Source organism: Schistocerca cancellata, chromosome 5 (assembly GCF_023864275.1).
Source record: "Schistocerca cancellata isolate TAMUIC-IGC-003103 chromosome 5, iqSchCanc2.1, whole genome shotgun sequence".
Taxonomy (NCBI): Eukaryota; Metazoa; Arthropoda; class Insecta; order Orthoptera; family Acrididae; genus Schistocerca; species Schistocerca cancellata.
Window position 1 is genome coordinate 338,323,648 of NC_064630.1, and position 21,464 is coordinate 338,345,111.

At 42.5% G+C, this 21,464-nt stretch overlaps 1 protein-coding gene across 2 annotated transcripts in view; it reads left to right on the forward strand.

The window, feature by feature from the left end:
* LOC126187579 (glutamate receptor 1-like) overlaps nucleotides 1-21,464 on the forward strand; it is a 417,690-nt gene that overhangs the window by 305,598 nt on the left and 90,628 nt on the right. For both annotated transcript variants that reach the window (XM_049928746.1, XM_049928747.1), the window contains exons 6-7: nucleotides 4,737-4,857; nucleotides 12,418-12,582. In XM_049928746.1, coding sequence (XP_049784703.1) covers nucleotides 4,737-4,857; nucleotides 12,418-12,582 — 286 coding nt within the window. The remainder of the gene's footprint in view (nucleotides 1-4,736; nucleotides 4,858-12,417; nucleotides 12,583-21,464) is intronic.

A 21,464-nucleotide genomic window follows, 5' to 3' on the forward strand; every position in this document is an offset into this window, starting at 1 on the left:
TTACGTCCACTGTTCAAAATGCCGTCAATACGAACAAGAGGTGACCAGACGTGTAACCAATGACACCCTATACCATCACGCCGGGTGATACGCCAGTATGGCGATGACGAATACATGCTTCCAATGTGCGTTCACCGCGATGTCGCCAAATACGGATGCGATCATCATGATGCTGTAAAAAGAACCTAGATTCATCCGAAAATATGACGTTTTGCCATTCGTGCACCCAGGTTCGTCTTTGAGTACATCATCGCAGGCGCTCCTGTCTGTGATGCAGGGTCAAGGGCAACCGCAGCCATGGTCTCCGAGCTGATAGTCCATGCTGCTGCAAACGTCGTCGAACTGTTCGTGCAGATTTCTGTTGTCTTGAGAATGTCCCCATCTGTTGACTCAGGAATGGAGACGTGGCCGCACGATCCGTTACAGCCATGCGGATAAAATGCCTGTCATCTCGACTGCTAGTGATACGAGGCCGTTGGTATCCAGCACGGCGTTCCGTAGTATCCTCGTGAACCCACCGATTCCATATTCCGCTAACAGTCATTGGATCTCGACCAACGCTAGCAGCAATGTCGCGATACGATAAACCGCAATCGCGATAGGCTACAATCCGACCTTTATCAAAGTCGGAAACGTGATGGTACGCATTACTCCTCCTTACACGAGGCATGACAACAACGTTTCACCAGGCAACGCCGGTTAACTGCTGTTCGTGGTTCAAATGGCTCTGAGCACTATGGGACTTAACATCTATGGTCATCAGTCCCCTAGAACTTAGAACTACTTAAATCTAACTAACCTAAGGACATCACACAACACCCAGTCATCACGAGGCAGAGAAAATCCCTGACCCCGCTGGGAATCGAACCCGGGAACCCGGGCGCGGGAAACGAGAACGCTACCGCACAACTGCTGTTCGTGTATGACAAATCGGTTGGAAACTTTCCTCATGTCAGCACGTTGTAGGTGTCGCTACCGGCTCCAACCTTGTGTGAATGCTCTGAAAAGCTAATCATTTGCATATCACAGTATCTTCTTCCTGTCGGTTAAATTTCGCGTCTGTAGCACGTCATCTTCATGGTGCAGCAATTTTAATGGCCAGTAGTGTATTTTATAGATATAGAGATGCCATTTCGTATTAAGAAGAGGACACGGTTACGACGGAAGCAGAACGAAATTTTTACCGGCTTTCGTAATTTTTACCTTTTTTTTACCTTTAGATAGTAATGACACTACTATAATTACTTTGCGTGGATGGACGTTTGTAAGTACTTTCCATGCAGTGAAGATTCAAATGTGAAAATATTTTAATGATCAAGGCGTATATCTTTGAACCTCTTTAAATTAGTGCTTCCGCACTATATGTGGCTGTGTCTACATTTCAGCTTCCGAGTTTAATACAGCGACGACATCACATCGAAACATTAATAAATTCAAAATTTTTTCAAGGTTTGAAACTGTATCTGTTCCGTGTGGATCGAGTAACAGGAGATACCAACCACGAGTGACCTTGATCGAGGGTGCTAACAGTTTTTTTTTTTTTTTTTTTAATAAGGATGAGGAGATTAGATGAGTAGATCACTTAACTAACGAGGAGGTACGGAACAGAATTGGGGAGAAACGAAATTTGTAGCACAATTTGAGTAGAAGAAGGGATCGGTTGATAGGACACACTCTGACATCTCAACGGATTACCAGCTTAGTATTGAAGGGAAGTTTGGGGACTAAAATAGTACAGAGAGACCAAGAGATGAATAAAGTAAGCAGACTCAGAAGGATGTAGGTTGCAGTACTTATTCATAGACGAAGAGGCTTTCACGGGATAGAGTAGCATGCAGAGCATCAAACCAGTCTTCGAACTGGTGGCCACAACAATAGCAACAGCAGGAACAAGAAAGTTAATCAGTACCTTTCACAAGACATGAATCAGAAGACACTTAACATTCTTTGTTTCAAAAAAGGTTAATATTTTACTGTTTACTTACAAACGGTTGTCTGTAATCATGTTAAATTGTTGAAAATAGCGTATTATTAAAGAAATAATATCTTTTAATTATTGTGTAGAAGAGGTTGGTAAAATTGTACTTGCGTAATATTTTAAGGCATTTTGGAATAGAGTTTCTACTTTAACAGAGCTTTTAAAATGTTTTGGGATCACAAGCAACTCACAAAATTTAAAAATATCTCACGGTAACCAGATTAGTTTTTTTCCTAATCTAGTTGTCTAATATTCAGTGCTTTTAAAATTCTAGAATTTTAAATTAGCCATAAAACTCATGTATATACGATAATATACCAATGAAAACCAGATTTAGTTTCGATATAAGCTTCCAATAGCATCACCTTGATACATACCAGCTAGATCAATGATTGTCCTCCAGTTCTGTTTTTGAAATAACTAAACAGACATTTCGTACGCAAGGACAAATCTCTATTCTGATAGCCGAAGCATCAGAGCTCTTGCATTATAACGTTTCATCCTGTACATCGTCGGTAGGAAATATTTTTTCTGAAGAATAATAGGCTTTTTGAGAGCTACACTGTTTTGACTGACGTCAAAATTACGAGTGGGTACTCAACGAAGTGAACGCTGCATACTTTCGAAGAATTCAAAATATTCAGCACAGTCCTTTTTTTCCTCTTATCTCCCACTGCCCCTTTCACCTTCCCCCTTCCCCCCCCCCCTTTCACCCTCCTCACCTTGTCTGCCACAGTCCCATACACATTTCTGTGTATGTATCAACAATTTTGTGGCAAAAAAAGTTTGTCTTCTGCAGTGGTTCGAAGTTTACACGGGCATTGGGATTCCGGTCCGCCTAACTTTTTTCGCTTCCGGTTACTGTAATTTAATGTAATACAGGAAATAAAATCGGCTTAATTAAATTCCGAATCAAACATTTAATTAGCGGAATAATATGTGGCCATACGTGAACAGTTCGAGGTGAAGGTTTGCGGAATACATTTTCCTGTCGGCTGGTAACATTTTGCTCGCGACTGAATTTTTTTCTGGTTAAGTGACAGAGCAAAATATTAATGGAATAACTGTGAAGCAGCGCGTTGGGCAAATACCACATCGTGCAAATATGTAGAAAATCCAGATAATATGAAGCCAATGAATTTTGCTGCGAATTCGTTCCAACTGAATTATTGACAAACGCACGTCGGATTTGTCCAACATTCAAATGCAGACAATCATTAGAACTCTTCCTCTCAAAATATTCATTTTCGCACCTCATGTTTATAAGCCCACTTCCTACAGTTACTCTCAAGTACTGAGCATTTTTAACACAACCACATCCCTTCAGAATTTATGTGCAGTGGAATCTTCAGGCACTTTCATAATAAATTTTTAATGTGATACATTACATCAGCTATCTTCTCGAGAGTAACTGAAGGGAAAAAATAGCTGGGAAAATGAATTTCGTTTCGTACTTTTGCAGTACACTACTTTTAAGCTCCCATCTGCCCCTATCCTGTGTCAGCTATCTTTTACTTTCCCAAGCTTTTTAGACCATTACTTTTCAATGGCTTTGATCGAGATGATGCTGTGTTTAAATCAATGGACCGGCATTCGAGAGAAGCGGAATTCAAAGACCGGCCGATCAGCCAAGTTTATGTTTTCCACGATTTCCCTAAATCGATTAATGTAAGGCCAATCTGTGCTTCTGCTCCGTCTCTAATAACCTCGTTATCGACGGAAGGTTATACTTTCACATCTCTTCTTGTTCCAGTTTGTGATGTGAAACTACGAGCGTACAGTAACGCCTCCATGCTCTTCAGTCATAATAAGTATTCGTGTACTGGTAACCGTCACATTCAGTTAAACACCAGCCTAGAAACTTTATTCTTTCAGCTGTTAATGAAATCGTGTACATGTGCCTGTGCTGTGAAACTATTCATATACTGACCATTTCAAGCACACTGATCTTTTACGGATCCCGCATCCCAGACAATCGCGCTCACTATATCATTTCAGAATTTCTGTAAGCAGTTCTCTTTAAGCAGCTCTCTTTACAGTTAGCTCTACTTTCGCAATGAAAAGTACTTTGACGACTCTCAGTGTCACTGGGTTCACAGGAAAATGCCAAATTTTGATAGTTGGTTGATGTGAGTGTCGTTCTGCACATGCTACTTTTAAGCATTATGACTTGTTCTCATATGTTCACATATATTATTTTGTATTTCGGTTTTGAAATAACGATAACCTACTGTCCCAGTCGTTGTCACTCCACTAGTCCTTCATTGATGTCTTACTGGTGTTTCTGAACATAGCAAGCGACAGTCAGACAATAGTCAGTGAAAATAATTCTAGTTTATTGATGCAAGCTCCAAAAAAAAAAAAAATCTGCAGATGTAGGTTTCATGCAGACACAGAGTCGCGGAGGGCTACAGAGAAAAACTCACGTTACACAAAAAAATTCAAATGGTTCAAATGGCTCTGAGCACTATGGGACTTAACTTCTAAGGTCATCAGTCCCCTAGAACTTAGAACTACTTAAACCTAACTAACCTAAGGACATGACACACATCCATGCCCAAGGCAGGATTCGAACCTGCGACCGTAGCGGTCACGCGGTTCCAAACTGAAGCGCTTAGAACCGCACGGCCACACCGGCCGGCTCAATTTTTTTTTTTTTTCATTTAAATTTTGCTAGTAGTTTCAGTTGAAGATAAAGGTTCGTCAAACAGTGTCATGTGTCATCATTAACGTGCTGACCAAATGATAACTGTTCCAGGTGGAGCAACAAATATCTGGTGCTGGACTGCCCGACAGAGATGGCGAAGGAGATCGTGGTGACGCACGTGCGAGACATTACACTCGGCAAAAGGACCTACCACTACCTCCTGAGTGGGCTGGTGAGTTACCGGATTTAAACCGCCTTGCGATACAGTAGTTGGTTCCACGATGAAGCTTTGAGTCGGCTGGTGAGACGTGGGCAGACAGTTAATCTGGAAGAACATCTCCCGGGAAATTCTAGCCTCAGGGTCAAGCAATGATCTAGCACACATCTTTGCCCTATGACACATGTATAACGAAACACATGCTCTGATCAACAAACTTCATCTGTGTCAGTTGGCACTTCTAACTGTAGAGTACGACTAACACCCAAACCTTCAGACGTCAGTACACTCAGATCGGTAAAAAACGTTATTGGTCGATAGGGCTTCAACCAAAACTCTTTTTTGGTTCGTACTATGTGCTGTCATCGAGCAGAACTGGCGTAAAGGTTAATTAAAAGTAACGCCACAACTACAGAGCACAGGAAAATCATAGCTGTGACTATGTAATATGGATAGCGCACTAGATCATCGTACCAAGAGCCCTGGGTTTATACTCCAATGATGACTTTTTTTTTTACTGTATTATGTGTGAAAGTGTTTTATGGGACTATTAATACTTGAGCACGTGTGATGCAATTGTTTCTTTATTCTACTGTTCCAATCGTTTATGTTTATACTGATGATGATGATGAGCGTTTGGCGTCATTGGCCGGGAGACCCCTCGCGGGGCAGGTCCGGCCGCCTTGGCGCAGGTCTTATTACATTCGGCGCCACATTGGGCGACCTGCACGCCGGATGGGGATGAAATGATGATGAACACAACACAACACCCAGTCCCTGAGCGGAGAAAATCTCCGACCCAGCCGGGAATCGAACCCGGGCCCGGAGGACGGCAATCCGTCACGCTGACCACTCAGCTACTGGGGCGGACTATGTTTATACTGTCACACTACAAAAGCACTAGCTGCTTCATCACGAGTGGTGTCTGTTCTGTCGCCCATGACCGACAGAACACCACACCCATCTATACAAACGTACTCTATAGTTTTGCTACTTTCAACTAACGAAGCGAAATAAGTTGCCAAAAGTACATTGCTACGAACTCCAAAAAGTTCTTTTACACGTCAGGAAAATGTTCTCCCACATAACAGTTTGACGCGTAAACAGTTAAAAGAAAGTGTCATTACTGGGGTTTGAATGCGGAACTTTTAGCACCACGACCTCACGCTCTACAAGCTCAATCACGAGCCATCAACAAAACTATCACTCACAGATGCGCGTTTCCTGTGCTCCGTAGTTCAAATGGTTCAAATGGCTCTGAGCACTATGGGGCTTAAAATCTGAGGTCATCAGTCCCCTAGAACTTAGAACTACTTAAACCTAGCTAACCTAAGGACATCACACACACCCATGCCTGAGGCAGGATCGAACCTGCGACCGTAGCGGTCGCGCGGTTCCAGGCTGAAGCGCCTAGAACCGCTCGGCCACACCGGTCGGTTCCGTAGTTCTGGTGTTACTTTTAACTTCCGTTTACGCATGTTCTATTGGACGACAGCAAATGTCACGAACTAAATCGTTGTTTGGTTGATACTCTATCTACACACAACGTTTGTCACGGATCTGAGTGTCTCACATCTGCAGGTTTGGGTGTAAGAATATACAGAAGGTGAAGCATCTAAGATGCGCCATCCAAAGCATATCCAGAACGTGTAAATACACGTTCAGCGTATTTTTGCTACATGAGTAGATTACTGTCGAAGCAGGTCGGTCTAGAAAGTGGTCCACGCTGCGAGAACGCCCAGCGAAGTGTAGGCCCGCAAGGTGGCGTCGACGCTACTGGCTCAGTCAACGAAGACCAAAATGTCGTCTGGGAAAAAATTTCCTGTAGTCGTAAATTTTTGTACAACGTTAGAGGGGAGTGTCAAGAACAGCATACTAAAAATCGTGACCGGTAGGGCAGGAAGTTGGCGTGAGGGGACCTGAAGATGTCACATTTTTGGGTTTTTCTAGAGCATCTCGAAAATCACGTTGTCTCTAGAATTAAAAGTTTCCGCGTTGCAGAGGACGGAAAAATTTCAAATTATTAAAAGTACTGTTTCAATAGTATAAAAATGACGTCTACTGTTACATGAAATGGTTTAAGAACAAATATTAAATACGTGTACCACATTTAAGTGCATTAAAACCACATTAAGAGATAATTTTTTTCTGGGTTTGTAACAGGGTGGGAGGTTAAGGTTAGAAGTGTAAGGGATTGTAGGTTGTCTTTCCTTCATACGTCTGCAAAATGAAGAGTGAGCTAGCAGTGACCCAGTCGTTCCACCGCACTACATCACAGAAAGCAATTACAGGACATTTCACAAAGTTATATCAATCCTTCCTCAGCTCACCATATGTTTCGCTGGCGACACAGTGCGCAGACTTGCCTGGAGGTGTTTATTTTTTCCATAAAGTTTGTTAACGGTACATCAAATAAAGATATGAATTATTGATAATAATAATGCAAGAAACTCATGTCGACAAAAGCTATGTAAATTTCTGCACACTGTGAAATACGGTTCCGTAATCAGTGTCTGAGAAGTGCTTATTTTGTAAGTATGATGTTGGTGGTGACCTATCTACTGTTGATGGGAAAGAGGCTGGACTGGTAAATGTGGTATCTTGTTGCTGTCTATCGTTGACAGCGTGTTGTAAGACTATGTAGCCTTGTTGTAGTCACTTGGTGGTGAGTTAACGGATGACGAGTAAGTTACTGCACACCTTTCACCATTAATAGTGCTACTGGTGGACTGCAAGAGCCTCTTCTATTCGCTAACTAGTGTCAGTGGTACAGGAGGGCTGCAATGATTGAAGCCGCTTAGCGCACACCCACACTGTATCTTTGTTTTGTTTTGTTCTTGTTTTAGGGCGCAAAAACAACTACGGTCAAACGCGCCCATGTCAGAACCGTAGAACACTAAGAAGAAAAAGAAAGGTGGGCGTCAATATGTCTGACGGAATGGGACTGATCATATTTAAATCTAGAACATTAATCTGGTGTTATGCATTGCCTGACTTGAGTTGAAATATCTTATGTTGCGTAACACCTAGGTGACCTACGTCAGTTGAAGCCTCTGAGCGTCTTCAGATGTTGGGAGAGTTACGCTGGGGTGATGCGTTTGATACTCTCAAGCTGCGAAAAGTATTCCACCCATTGATAATGGAGACAATAAAGTCGGTACTGTCGACTACATACTGTCGGCATGTTACTCTTGGGGCAGGCTTTTCAGTGCGGTACGCAGCTGACAGCCCCAAATGTTGAGCTTTTTACATAATAGCCCTTTTACCAACTGCAAACTAATAAACTGAAAATATCTCCATTACACAGACACGAGCTCACTGAAGCTATTTTGTTTGTTCACATGAGACAAATGGAAAGGAGATGCTGGGGAAATCTGTAAACTGAAACGCGAGGTGCACTCATTGTACGGGAAGTTGCCTTTCCTTGAAGTACGCTACAACTACTGTACAGAACAACCAACGAGGAGAACACATCAACTACCATAACCCGATTTCTCAGAAACTTCACTCAGTGGAGGATGGGTCAAAATAAGCAAACACGAGTCTCGGCTTATCTGTAGATATTCGACTGTTTCTGAGAAAACGACTGTCAGAGTTGCCGAGGTAATTTAAATGCCTCTTAGCGAAAGATAAAGTCTGTTGAAATGGTGGCGCAGTGGCTAGGAGTGTGGTCTATTACTTCTGCACCCAATGTTCGAAACCCGGTTACTGTTTTTATTGTTATTTCTTTCATTTATCTACCAATGTCCGAACGTTTCTTATTAAGTTAGGGGATACAAGGGTGTTGTATTAATTTTGAAATTAGAATAAGTGTCATAAACTTACTATACAGGGTGTCCCAGCTATCTTGTCCACCCAAAATATTTCTGGAACAATAACAGCTATTCGGAAACGACTTTCACCGGTATCAATGTAGGGCTGGGGCCCATGAATGTACATATTTGGAAACATTCTAAAACGAAAGCATATGTGTTTTTTAACTCAAACACGTTTTTTTTAAATGGACCTCCTATATTTTTTCTTCAGCAATCTATAGCATGACAAAGCACATACACAATGGCGTTGATTGCATCGCAATATTCCCATTACATCCCGAGATATTAAGACGCGAAGTTGACGCTTGAAACACCCGACATGCGCTGCTAGCGCACGTCCTGAGGCTCAGGCGTGAACCCCATGCTGCCCGTAATCGCGATGTGATTGACATGCGTAATCACGCTTCCATACTTATCAAGAGGTCCGAAACAACGGTAAAACTTTTAGTTCACTTGCTCGTTTCACTAAACCCACCAACATGAATTTTACTATTACGAATGAATGATTAACTGTCACTTGCGCTAGATCTACAGTAAAGTAAAGTTTCAACGTTGAACGGCGTTACCTTTTTAGTAACGGATTAACGATAAGCGAAGTTAACTTTGTGACTAACGTTGCGGTACACAGATACGTTACAGAACCGCATCACCCCTAGCCTATGGGATAAATACCTGCTGGAATGTACGACGTTAATGCAGGATGGCAGCAGACCGTATTATTCGTTTCGGACCTCTTGATAAGTATGGAAGTGTGATTACGCATGTCAATCACATCGCGATTACGGGCGGCATGGGGTTCACGCCTGAGCCTCAGGACGTGCGCTAGCAGCGCATGTCGGGTGTTTCAAGCGTCAACTTCGCGTCTCAATATCTCGGGATGTAATGGGAATATTGCGATGCAATCAACGCCATTGTGTATGTGCTTTGTCATGCTATGGATTGCTGAAGAAAAAATATAGGAGGTCCATTTAAAAAACATAAGTTTGTGTTAAAAAACACATATGCTTTCGTTTTAGAATGTTTCCAAATATGTACATTCATGGGCCCCAGCCCTACATTGATACCGGTGAAAGTCGTTTTCCAATAGCTGTTATTGTTCCAGAGATATTTTGGGTGGACAAGATAGCTGGGACACCCTGTATAATATATGCATGTATGGTATTTTCAAGAGTTTCAGTTTTATTAAATTATTATACTCTTATTGTGTTTCATTCTTATATCAGTTCTTAGGTTAATATTTATATTTTATTCTGATGTTTATTGTTCAGGAAGATTTGGTGCATTCCGTAGGATTACACCCATCGCTGAAACATTCGAAACATGGAAATTAGGAGCACCACGAGCATCGCGTGAAGGCAGGTTTGCCACAGTGATATCTTCGTATGAATCTCATTCGGGAAAGAAACGTCGTTAACATTACTCAAAATTATAGGTGCGTGCAATAATTTCGTGGCGAATCTCGCAAAACCGATCACTTTACCGAAAACTGGCACTTGAAATTCATTATGAATCAAGATATACTACATAATCTCACCGAAAACAATGTCAATATTTTCTTCTCATTAGTTCGTTGTTTTTTTTTATTTATTCACCAGACATACAACTAGTAAACGAATAAGAACAGCGAAATTTCAATATAAATTACAAAAAATTCATGTAGTAATCTTCTACGGATATGGGTAGATAAATGGAAATTTAAAATAAATAATCTTCTCTCGAACATGGAGCGCAAAAGTATGAAGCCGCGACGCTAGCCACATTGCTACCCATCCGGCTGAACTTCTCGCTCGCTATAAGCAGATAAAGCACGTCGAAAACTTTGTCGGTCGTTTTCTCAGAGACGGTCGAATATCTACGGATAAGCCGAGACGTGTTCACTTATTTTGACCCTTCATCCACTGAGCGACGTTTCTGGGAAATCGAGTTGTGACACTTGCCGTGTTCTCCTCGTAAGAATTTCCCCAGCGGAGACTTACATACATTTTGTTCACACGCGTTCCTTGCTTTAGTGTTATCAGTAATTCATATCTGTACATCATGAAACGTTAACACCCTTTGTGGGAAATCCCAACCCCAAGGCATACCTTCACACTCCGTCGTCAATGATTCATAAGTTGAGATGCGGAAGGGTTGATATAACTTTGTGAAACACCCTGTAGTTTCATTTGGTGATGTAGTACGGTGGAAATAACGGGGAATGGCCCGCTTGCTCCTCATTTTGCATTTTCTGAAAGAGGGAAGTGTATAACCACAATCTGGCGAACTACCTTCCCTCGTGCTTCTACCGTCCATCCCCTGCCTTGCAACTATTTAAAACCCCCAGAACTCAATTTGTCCCTTAATACGGCTCTACTGTATTTAGATGTGGTACAAACATTTAGTATTTGTTCTTAATCCACGTTATTTAACTACACACATTAATTTGATACCATTAAAACACTATTTTTAAAAATATGCGGTTTTCTATCCCCTGCGACGTGGAAACTATTAGTCCTAGAGAAAAAATAATAGAATCTTATTTGTAAGAAATTTAGTGTAATTTAATTTTACACTAGGAAACATTTTCGCTAGAGGTCGCGGATTTCGAGTAACTCAAGAAAAACGTAAACTCCTCCACGCTCACATCCCACCGATCAGGATTTTTATTATGTCATTCCCCTTCCTACCACTGTATAAAAATTAACGACTACGCGTATTTTTCCTCTAATTTTCCTTCGTTGACTGGGCTGTACTGTATGAAGCGCCATCACACACTTACTACACTAATAGTGAGACGGCTTATGCTCGCAGCACGGACCTGTGTGCACAGGTCACTTTCCTCTTACCCGTGGCTCTCGCTCCTCTGACAGCAGATATCTCGTGGCCCAATCATAATACCACACCGAGTGAAGCAGTCTGCAAAGTGAAAATGTACAATATGTTTGCTATAGAAGGACCATTTGATTTTATGAAATTTATATATATTACTATTTCTAATGCCGCTGCATAATTATGCAGTTAGTTACTCCATATGACGCAGTATTTTAAGAAATTGAGAGACAGATTTAATGGAAACGGGAGGGAAAGTCTTCACACTTGGTTGCACCGCTGTTTTGTCCCTTACATGATACGCAACAATTTATTGTACTTCACTTGTGGCACGGCTGACATGAAGAGAAAACACAGACACACCCCTCCAAGAGCGATGTTGCTATAAGTAAACTAGAAATAGATTTTCTAAGCAACCGATCAAGAAATTTGGGTCCCAACATACGTCTGAAAATAAGCGACAATCAGCGGACAGGAGCCATACGCACCGCAGAATATTTCTTGGTCAAGAGAGAACCATTTGCCGTACTTGACGCCATATGTTCAGTGCTGATTGCTGCGTCAGTTTATTGAAAACAAACAGAGAGTAATGTTAATCTGCACAATAAGCGTTAATCATACCAGCTATAAAAATCCTACGTCTGGAAGTTTCGATGCATCCACCATAAGGTCAAGACAACGCATATAATGTCATTTACTTGTATGCTAATAGAAGGAATATATAGATTGGAAGAATTTCAGAGGTAACAATGACAATCAGGAGGTGGTGAAAAGTTGATGAGAGATAGAAAGAGAATTTGGTAACAATGGGGATGCCTATTATATAACTCGTTATCTCGTCTTAAGGTGTGGGATAGCTGTTTCTGTGTTCTTACGGGTGAGTGGCAGCTGGTGTAGGATTACTCAAAACAAGGCAGCGTACTTCAGTATCACCTCTACGGCTGTTTCGCAGATTATGGACGACCGGTGGGAGACCGAAGTGACGGAGTACGGCGCTATCAACATCACGGGTTTCCGGATCGTGGACAACACGAGGCAGAACGTGCGCGACTTCCTGGACAGCTGGAGGAAGGTGGACCTCGGCACAGCTGCAAGATCAAGTCGTGACTCTGTATCGGTGAGTACTCCACAGCGTTCTTGAGTTATCAACACCGTCTACCAGCAGTGAAATGGCTGTAGATATAACATGGTGAAACTGTGGATCTTAATATATATTTGTTTATTTAGTAACGATGTTCGTTACCAGATAGACGAAACTCCTGGCAGGCGTACATTCATATGCAGCTGGAAGAAATATAAACGCCATGTTGGGCAGATGGTGCTGCTGTCGGCTGATGATTAGTTTACAGCGGCTTTTAACTAGTAAGTGGTCTAAAAAAACACAAAAAGAAAACAAGTTTGTCACTCCAAGGGGACGTAAAGTTAATACGGCGCCACGCAGCTTCCATTCTTACTAATTGCGTCATTTCGGAGAGGTAGGGAATCAAAAGTTTCTTCGGATGTGTCATACACCTAGCTACAGTCACTGATTAATAATTAGATCCGGCAAGATAACAAAATAGTGGCGGTGTCGATTGTTGCTTTTCACTCGCTGCTGCAAATAATGCCAGATACTGACTGGACTGGACGATTTAGCGAGTAATTCCAGATGTGATTTTGTGTATACGTTATACATGTTCGTCAAGGAACGTATCTATGCTGCCCTGTGAAAAATGGCTGTTGTCGTTTTGGAAGACGACACGGTGTCCTCACCATTAAAATGTAAAAGAAATGGAAATATTTGGTCACCGAGAAGGTTGAAATAAACATCCTGGTTCGTGTTCCAGGTAACTTGAATGAATGGCCTCAAGCAGTGGTAGGAAAATCATTCCAACACAGAACCACCCACTGGGGAGGGGGGAGCGAGCTGGAAGGGTTTGTGACAGGATGGGCATCCAGCCATATCCAAAAATTAACTTGCCGACCACATAAAGATACAAGAAAAAAAGACGACTTGTAAGTAACAATATGATTCAGAACTACCTCATCGCTTTGGGATGCAGAATTTACCGACCCTTGATCAATTCGCACCAGAAGATAAAAGTATTAACACAGTTGCAGAAATACTGTGCACGCTTAAGTGACGAAAAATGGCGCCAGGATTTATTATTCATTATATACTGAGGTGATAAAAATTATGTTATAGCGATATGCACATATACAGATGGCGGTAGTATCGCGTACACAAGGTATAGAAGAGCAGTGAATTGGCAGAACTATACTTGACCTCAGGTGATTCATGTGAAAAGTTTCCGACGTGATTATGACCGCACGTCGGGAATTAACAGATTTTGAACACCGAATGGTAGTTGGAGCTAGACGCACGGGACATTCCATTTCGGAAATCGTTAGGGAATTCAGTATTGCAGAATCCGCAGAGTCAAGAGAGTGCCGAGAACACCAAGTTTCAGACATCGCCTCTCACCACGGACATCGCATTGGGCGGCGGCCATCAATTAAAGACCGAGAGCAGTGGAGTTTGCGTTGAGTTTTCAGAGCTACCAGACATGCAGCATTGCGTGAAATAGCCGAGGAAATCAATATGGTACGCATGACGAACGTGTCGCTTAGGACAGTGTAACGAAATTCGGTGTTAATGGGATATGGCAGCAGACGATCGACGCGAGTGCCTTTTGCTAACAGCACGACATCGACTGCAGCGCCTCTTCTTGTTTCGCGACCCTAGACGACTGGAAAACCGTGGCCTAGTCAGATGAGTCCCGACTTCAATTAGTAAGAGCTGATGGTAGAGTTTGAGTGTGGCGCACACCCCACGAAGCCATGGACCAGAATTGTCAACAAGCACTGTGCCAACTGATGGTGGCTCGACAATGGTGTGATCTGTCTTTGCACGGAATGGCTCCTCTAGACCAACTGAACCCATCATTGGCTGCAAATGGTTGGGTTCGATTGATTTTAGACCATTTGTAGCCTTTCATTGACTTCATGATGCCAAACAACGATGGAATTTTTATGGGTGGCAATGTACCATATCACCGCGCCACATATCCTCGCGACTGGTTTGAAGAACATTTTGGACAGTTGGAGGAAAGTACTTGACCACACAGATCGACCGACATGGCCGCTGATGGTAGAGTTTGAGTGTGGCGCACACCCCACGAAGCCATGGACCAGAATTGTCAACAAGCACTGTGCCAACTAATGGTGGCTCGACAATGATGTGATCTGTCTTTGCACGGAATGGCTCCTCTAGACCAACTGAACCCATCATTGGCTGCAAATGGTTGGGTTCGATTGCTTTTAGACCATTTGTAGCCTTTCATTGACTTCATGATGCCAAACAACGATGGAATTTTTATGGGTGGCAATGTACCATATCACCGCGCCACATATCCTTGCGACTGGTTTGAAGAACATTTTGGACAGTTAGAGGAAAGTACTTGACCACACAGATCGGCCGACATGGATCCTGACGATCATTTAAGGGACATAATCGAGAAGTCAGTTTGTGCACAAAATCCCGCACCGGCTACACTGTCACAGTTGCGGACGGCTATAGGGGCAGCATGGACCACTATTTCTGCAGGGGACTTCCAACAACTTGTTGAATCCATGCCATGTCGAGGTGCTGCACTGCTTTGGGGAAAAGGAGGTCTGACACAATTTTATGGGGTATCCCATGGCATTTGTCATCTCAGTGTAGGTGGCGCACGTTAAAGAAAGGGTAATGAGGCGATGAATCTGCGTGTACACATAACCAAAAAGTTCGCTAGCAGCTATGTGTAATGTGGCAGACATTGCTTCATAGTATTATTTCATCTCCAGTATCATGTTCCACTCGCGAATGAAAACCTTGAAAATTGACAATATAATTCTTCGAAAGCGTCATAATCGCTTTTGTCTTGTTCATTGTAAGCGCAATGTCGGGCGCTGCGCGGGAGCTGATATCGGCGTGATTGAGTTTTACCATCCAGCCCGTTTCTCGGATCCTGGCGAGTGGCGTATCAGCTTTAGCCAAATTAGACGTGTTGTAAACACAGCTATTTGCAACCGATCGTCATTCACTTCCCAGAATGAGGCAATTTTCCTGTTGAACATGTGTCGGTTATTGTTTGGCGAGTCATAGGGACTAGCATTGCCTTCCGAACGCTTGTAACGCCGGAAATGCATATCCTCCTATTTCCAGCTATTGCACTGCAAATTTTTTTCCTTATTTTGTTACCTGAAGATATAACATTTCTGTGTCTTTGTATATTGTAATTGTTTTACTATTTGTATATATATATATATATATATATGCATTTATGTCGATTTATAATTGGTTTGTTTTGTGAATATTATTTGTATTTATACGCTGGGTCTGGCCTAGGGAAAACTATGCTATCGAACGAATACATCGATAAGTCATGTGGAGAACCAAAGTGTTTAGGATCTTTGGTAGTGTTAACTCTGCCGCGTGGAGCGCGGGCAGAGCAGGGAGGGTCTGGGTGGGGTGGTGCAGTGGAGCAGGTGCGTTGTGTGACGCTCCCGCGAGTTGCCACGCTTTCGGGGTTGGGCAGCATGTAATTGCGCTCGACTTGCTATGATTGTTTCTGACACGGTGTCGCGGACGGGAAGCATTAGCTGGCGCACATCAAGAGATCGTTTCGCCTGGTGACCGTGTCGAGAAGAAGGCGCGCCAACATCCAGCTTCTGCAACAGCGACGGCCGACAATGAGTGACTGTCGCCACCTCCTCGATCGACGGCTTCAAACCTTCAATCAACCAACAAGGAAGACTGGAAGCACGTAAAGTTTTAGAACTGTATGGCAGACCTCAGCTTTTCAAACTGTTCCATTTTCATAAGTAAATTACAGCAACGTAGCATGAACCTTCGTTGCTCATTGTCCCAATTGCATTACCAAGCAGGGTCCCTTCCTTTTCCGGAATGAACCCGAGTGTCGTTGAAATTCAAACGCCAGCATCATTCGATTTCACTGCTTTAATTTCAAAGTTCAGTTAAGGTATTTATAGGTAGCTACAATATTTAGATTACACAAGCACAAATTAAGACTGCGAGATTTATTACCGTATTTTAGCTTACCTGTGACTGCAGCTCAGCCTGGTACGTACTAAATTTTACTATTGTTAATTGTTCAGAATCATTTAATTCAAGTTCAAAGTTAAATCTCTTATTCCTAAACTGCGTAGATTCAAGTAGCTTTTGAAATGATTGTTGAGGTAGTCCAAGACTAACCGTATTTTACTGAATTTCGATGTGCTTCAGAAAGAAAGCTCACTATCAACTTCAGTCACTAAATTAACTTTCGATTTTCCGGTTTTGTTAATTCTTTTGCTAAATTAAGTCAGAGTGTAGCGAAATTTATTACTTCTGACAAATTTTCAGTTTTCACACTACACGTGTCAACCTTCAGTTGCCACGCTTCTAGAGCTAATTATATGTGTAATAACCTTTCTTTTTCAGTTACTATAGTAATAATCCTTAGGACTGGCGACCGTAATTTCCCCCAAATCTCAAATATCTAATTACCGCTAGTTAATTGTTAACGTAACGGCCGCACATTTACTTTTTTTATTAACTTTACCCCTTTTCAAAATTAATTTCCACCAGTTTCATTTGCATTTTTCCTTTCATTTAGATGTAACCCTTTCCTCCCTCTTTACCGACAAGTTAACTTCGGTGACGATTGCTTTTCCCAAATTTCCATTAGTTACACGCGGTTTAATTTTTCACTGTCACTAAGGTCGATAAGTGAGGGGGAGGTTACACGCTGATGCGAGCTTCTTAACTAAATCTTCGCCAAGCACACTGAAGGCTTCCCACGTTTCATTGAAAATTGGTTTCCTGTATGACTACACAAGTTGCTTTTTAGCATTCATCAGTCAGGAGTCATATCATGAATATTTCGGAAACATTTCATTGACGCAATTCCGAAGATAGCAAGAGCACAACGGTGCGAATACTTCTGCAGTCAGGTTCAAAACGGCCACGGAAACAAACTTCTTATCATGCATCCTAGATGCAAACGAAAATTAAATACATAATAATGGAAAAGAAAATTGAGAACTTTGAAGTTGCGTTTCATAATGGACCAAAACTTAAGAAAAATCAAGACTGGATAAGATTTGTTGAGTTATAAAAAGCGCCCGACAATGTAAAGTGGTGTAAGATGTTCGAAATTCTCAGACAAATAGGTGTAAGCTATAGGAAAGGCAGGTACTGTAAATATGTACAAGAACCAAGAGGGTCAACTCAGAACGCAGTGCTCCGATTATTAAGGATGTAAGACGTGGGTGTAGTCCTTCGCTCCTGTTGTTCAGTCTATACATCGAAGAAGCAAAAAGGGAAATAAAAGAAAGGTTCTTGAGTGGAATTAAAATTCATGGTAAAAGGATATCAGTGATAAGATTTGCTGATGACATTGCTAGCCTCATTGAAAGTGAGCAAGGACCTACTGAATGGAATGAACAGTGTACTGGGGACACATTATGGATTGGCAGTAAACCGAAGAAAGACGAAAGTAATGAAGCGTAGCAGTAATGAGATAACGAAGTATACCATTAAAATTGGGGACCGCGAAGTAGATGAAGTGAAGGCATGCTGCTCCCTCGAAAGGAAAATAGTTCATGATGGACGAAGCAAAGAGGACACAAAAAGCAGACTGGCACAGCCAAAGAGGGCATTAATGGCATGACCAAGATAAATGTACTGGTATCTAGCATTGGCCATAACTTGAGAAAGTATTTTCCGTGAATGCACGTTTCGATAAGAGCACTGTATGAAAGTCAGTCATGGACTGTGGGAATACCGGCAAGGAAGAGAGCCTTAGTGTTTGAGATCTGTAGTGAGTAAAAACTCTGAACAAAGACAGAGATTGTAGTATATGCAATAAATAACGAAGGACGGTGAGTTCAAGTGCTACTCCTAGGAGAACAGTCTGGTGCAGGAGGGGAGTTCTTTACTTACGCGAAGGCTAGCGATTACTCGGATGGCGTAATTAAAGAAGATGTAGAAATCGAAATATCTGATAAAGCATCAACAAGGACGGCGGTTAGCAGCTGAGCACAGTATGAAACCCTTGCATCTAGTGGATACAGAGAGCACGGCAGGCACGGGACGGAAGAATTGCTTCATACGGCGAGGGATCGAGCACTGGTGTCGTCGTAGTCGGTACCAAGGTTATACGCGGGTTGTCCAGAAAGTAAGTTCCGATCGGTCGCGCAATGGAAACCATTGGGAAAATCCGGTAAAGCTCTGCAGAGATGTGTTGGGCATTATCTCTAGCATGCCCGTCGATCGTGTCGCGTCGCTCTTTTAAGCTTTGAGTAAACAGTGAGCACGTAAAGATGCGTACGGAATACCGTCTCCCGCAAAGTATGAAGGCCTGATTAGAGATTTCGCCTGTCTCGTGCAGCCCACATAACACAACTGTCGAGCAGTTCCTTCTTCGTGCCAATTCTCGGCCGCACACTGCAGAGGTAATGAAGACGCCCATGCAGCGTTTCCGATGAGAAGTGTGTGATTACCCACAATACAGTCTGTAATTGGCTCTCCCTGAGTCTCATCTCTGCTCACAAGAACCGCTGGCTATGAAGACAAAATTTTTCCGTAGACAACGAGCTGCAGACCAGTGCAGATAACTGGCCGAAAGCACAGGCGGCTGCTTTCTATGACGAGGATATTGGAAAGTTGATACAACACTATGACAAAACTCAAAGTTGGAGCGGCGACTATGTAGAGTAGTAGGTGGAAGGTGTCCCTAACTGTTGCAACGTTTCTGGTTTTCACTGTGGTTTCCATTTCGCGACCGATAGGAACTTACTTTCTGGACAACCCTCGTATAGGGATGAAGGCAGCGACGACACGACGTACCAACTCATCCAACTGGCATACTCTCTTTTCTTCTTGGAGTATCTTCAGACCCAATACATTCCAGCACGCACCATCCTATCCACAACATACCTGTCGACGTAACCAGCGCCAATGCATTCGTATTCCACCTTCCATGTATCTCCATGCCTTATACACCCTTCGTCATTAGAATTTTAACCAACTAGTTGCACCCTACGATGAAATCCGACCCGAGATATACCTTCCTAGTCATCAACGCTCCAAATCACACCATCATTCTGTTTGAATCACTTCTCCATCCTCCCCATCGACAACTGTTAAGTTGCATCCAGCAGTTCAACCAATACCCATCCACCTTCATCACGCAGTGTTATCGGAAATGCGGAGTCAGCACCGACACAAGTACTTGCAGGCGGACATTTCTTCCCCAGAAAGGCGTCTGCGATATTTGTAGCGTGGGGCCGTCCAGTACCGTGTCGACTGCGGACTTTCTTTATTAATCATTATAGCAAGGCAAGAGATCAATGACTGCACCCAGGAGTCACACAGGGCTGGAATGTGGAGACAAAAGTTGCAAAGTGCTGCATTGCAGCGTGCTACCGATATTATTTTAGTACCAGAATGTAGAATTTCATTGGTGCTTCGGCTACATACTTCTTGGCTGGCTGCGAAGGTCTGCTTGAGACCGATGCCATAACAGTTGTGAACAAGATCATTTTTATACACCACCAGCATATGCCACCGTAACTGCTTATATTTTAACTGATGTACAAAATCATCTAAGACATTTTAAAAATCGTAGATGATGTTCAGCCATGTATGACATTAACGATCCGCTGACACTTCACCCTCTAGTGATAGACGGTAAATCATCGGGTAGAACAGAAGTGATATCTGGCGTTCCGCAAGGTAGTGTCATAGGCCCTTTCCTGTTCCTGATTTACATAAATGATCTAAGTGATAATGTGAGCAGCCCCCTTACATTGTTTGCAGATGACGCTGTAATTTACCGTCTAGTAAAATCATCATACGATCAATTCCAATTACAAAATGATCTAGAGATAATATCTGTATGGTTAGAAAAGTGGCAATTGGCACTAAACAACGAAAAGTGCGAGGTCATCCACATGGGTACTAAAAGAAATCCGATAAATGTTGGGTATACGATAAATCGCACAAATCTAAGGGCTGTCGATTCGACTAAATTCCTAGGAATTACAATTACGAGCAACTTAAATTGGGAAGACCACATAGATAATATTGTGGGGAAGGCGAAACAAAGACTGCGCTTTTCTAGGAGAACATTTGGAAGATGAGACAAACCCACTAAATAGACAGCCTACATTACACTTGTCCGTCCTCTGCTGGAATATTGCTGCGCGGTGTGGGATCCTTACCAGGTAGAATTGACAAAGGACATCGAAAAAGTATAAAGAAGGGCAGCTCGTTTAGTGTTATTGCACAATACGGGTGAGAGTGTCAATGATATGATTCGCGAGTTGGGGTTGCAGTCACTGAAACAAAGGCGGTTTTCTTTGCGGCGAGATCTATTTAGAAATTTCAGTCACCAACTTTTTCTTCCGAATGCGAAATTATTTTGTTGACACCAACCTACGCAGAGAGAAATGATCATCATAATAAAATAAGAAAAATCAGAGCTCGAACGGAAAGATTTGTGTGTTCCTTTTTCCCACGCGCCATTCGAGAGTGGAATGGTAGAGAAGTAGTGTGAAAATGGTTCGACGAATCCTCTGCCAGGCACTTAAATGTGAATTGCAGAGTAACGATGTAGATGTAGATGTAGATGAAACTTAAATAACAATTAAGTAGAGAAACACGCTGCTGTCAGTCATCACTTGACAATGGAAGAGTAGTACTCGGTCAAAAACTCGTGGACGAACAGGATGCGGTAGAAAGGTGGTTACAAAGAAACAAAGATACAGAGAAAATACTTTTATTTGCAAAAACAAATACCATGCCATTTCAGATTAGTTCGTTTTAAAAATTATCTTCGGTAAATGGCGTCCTCCATTGCTGACACCATGACGAACCTTTTCCCGGAAGTTGTCCATACTTCTTCAAGTTACTTCCGGTAGAATGGCAACCACTTCCTGGGTGCCTCCTTACTTGCTTGCAAGGTTGTTGCA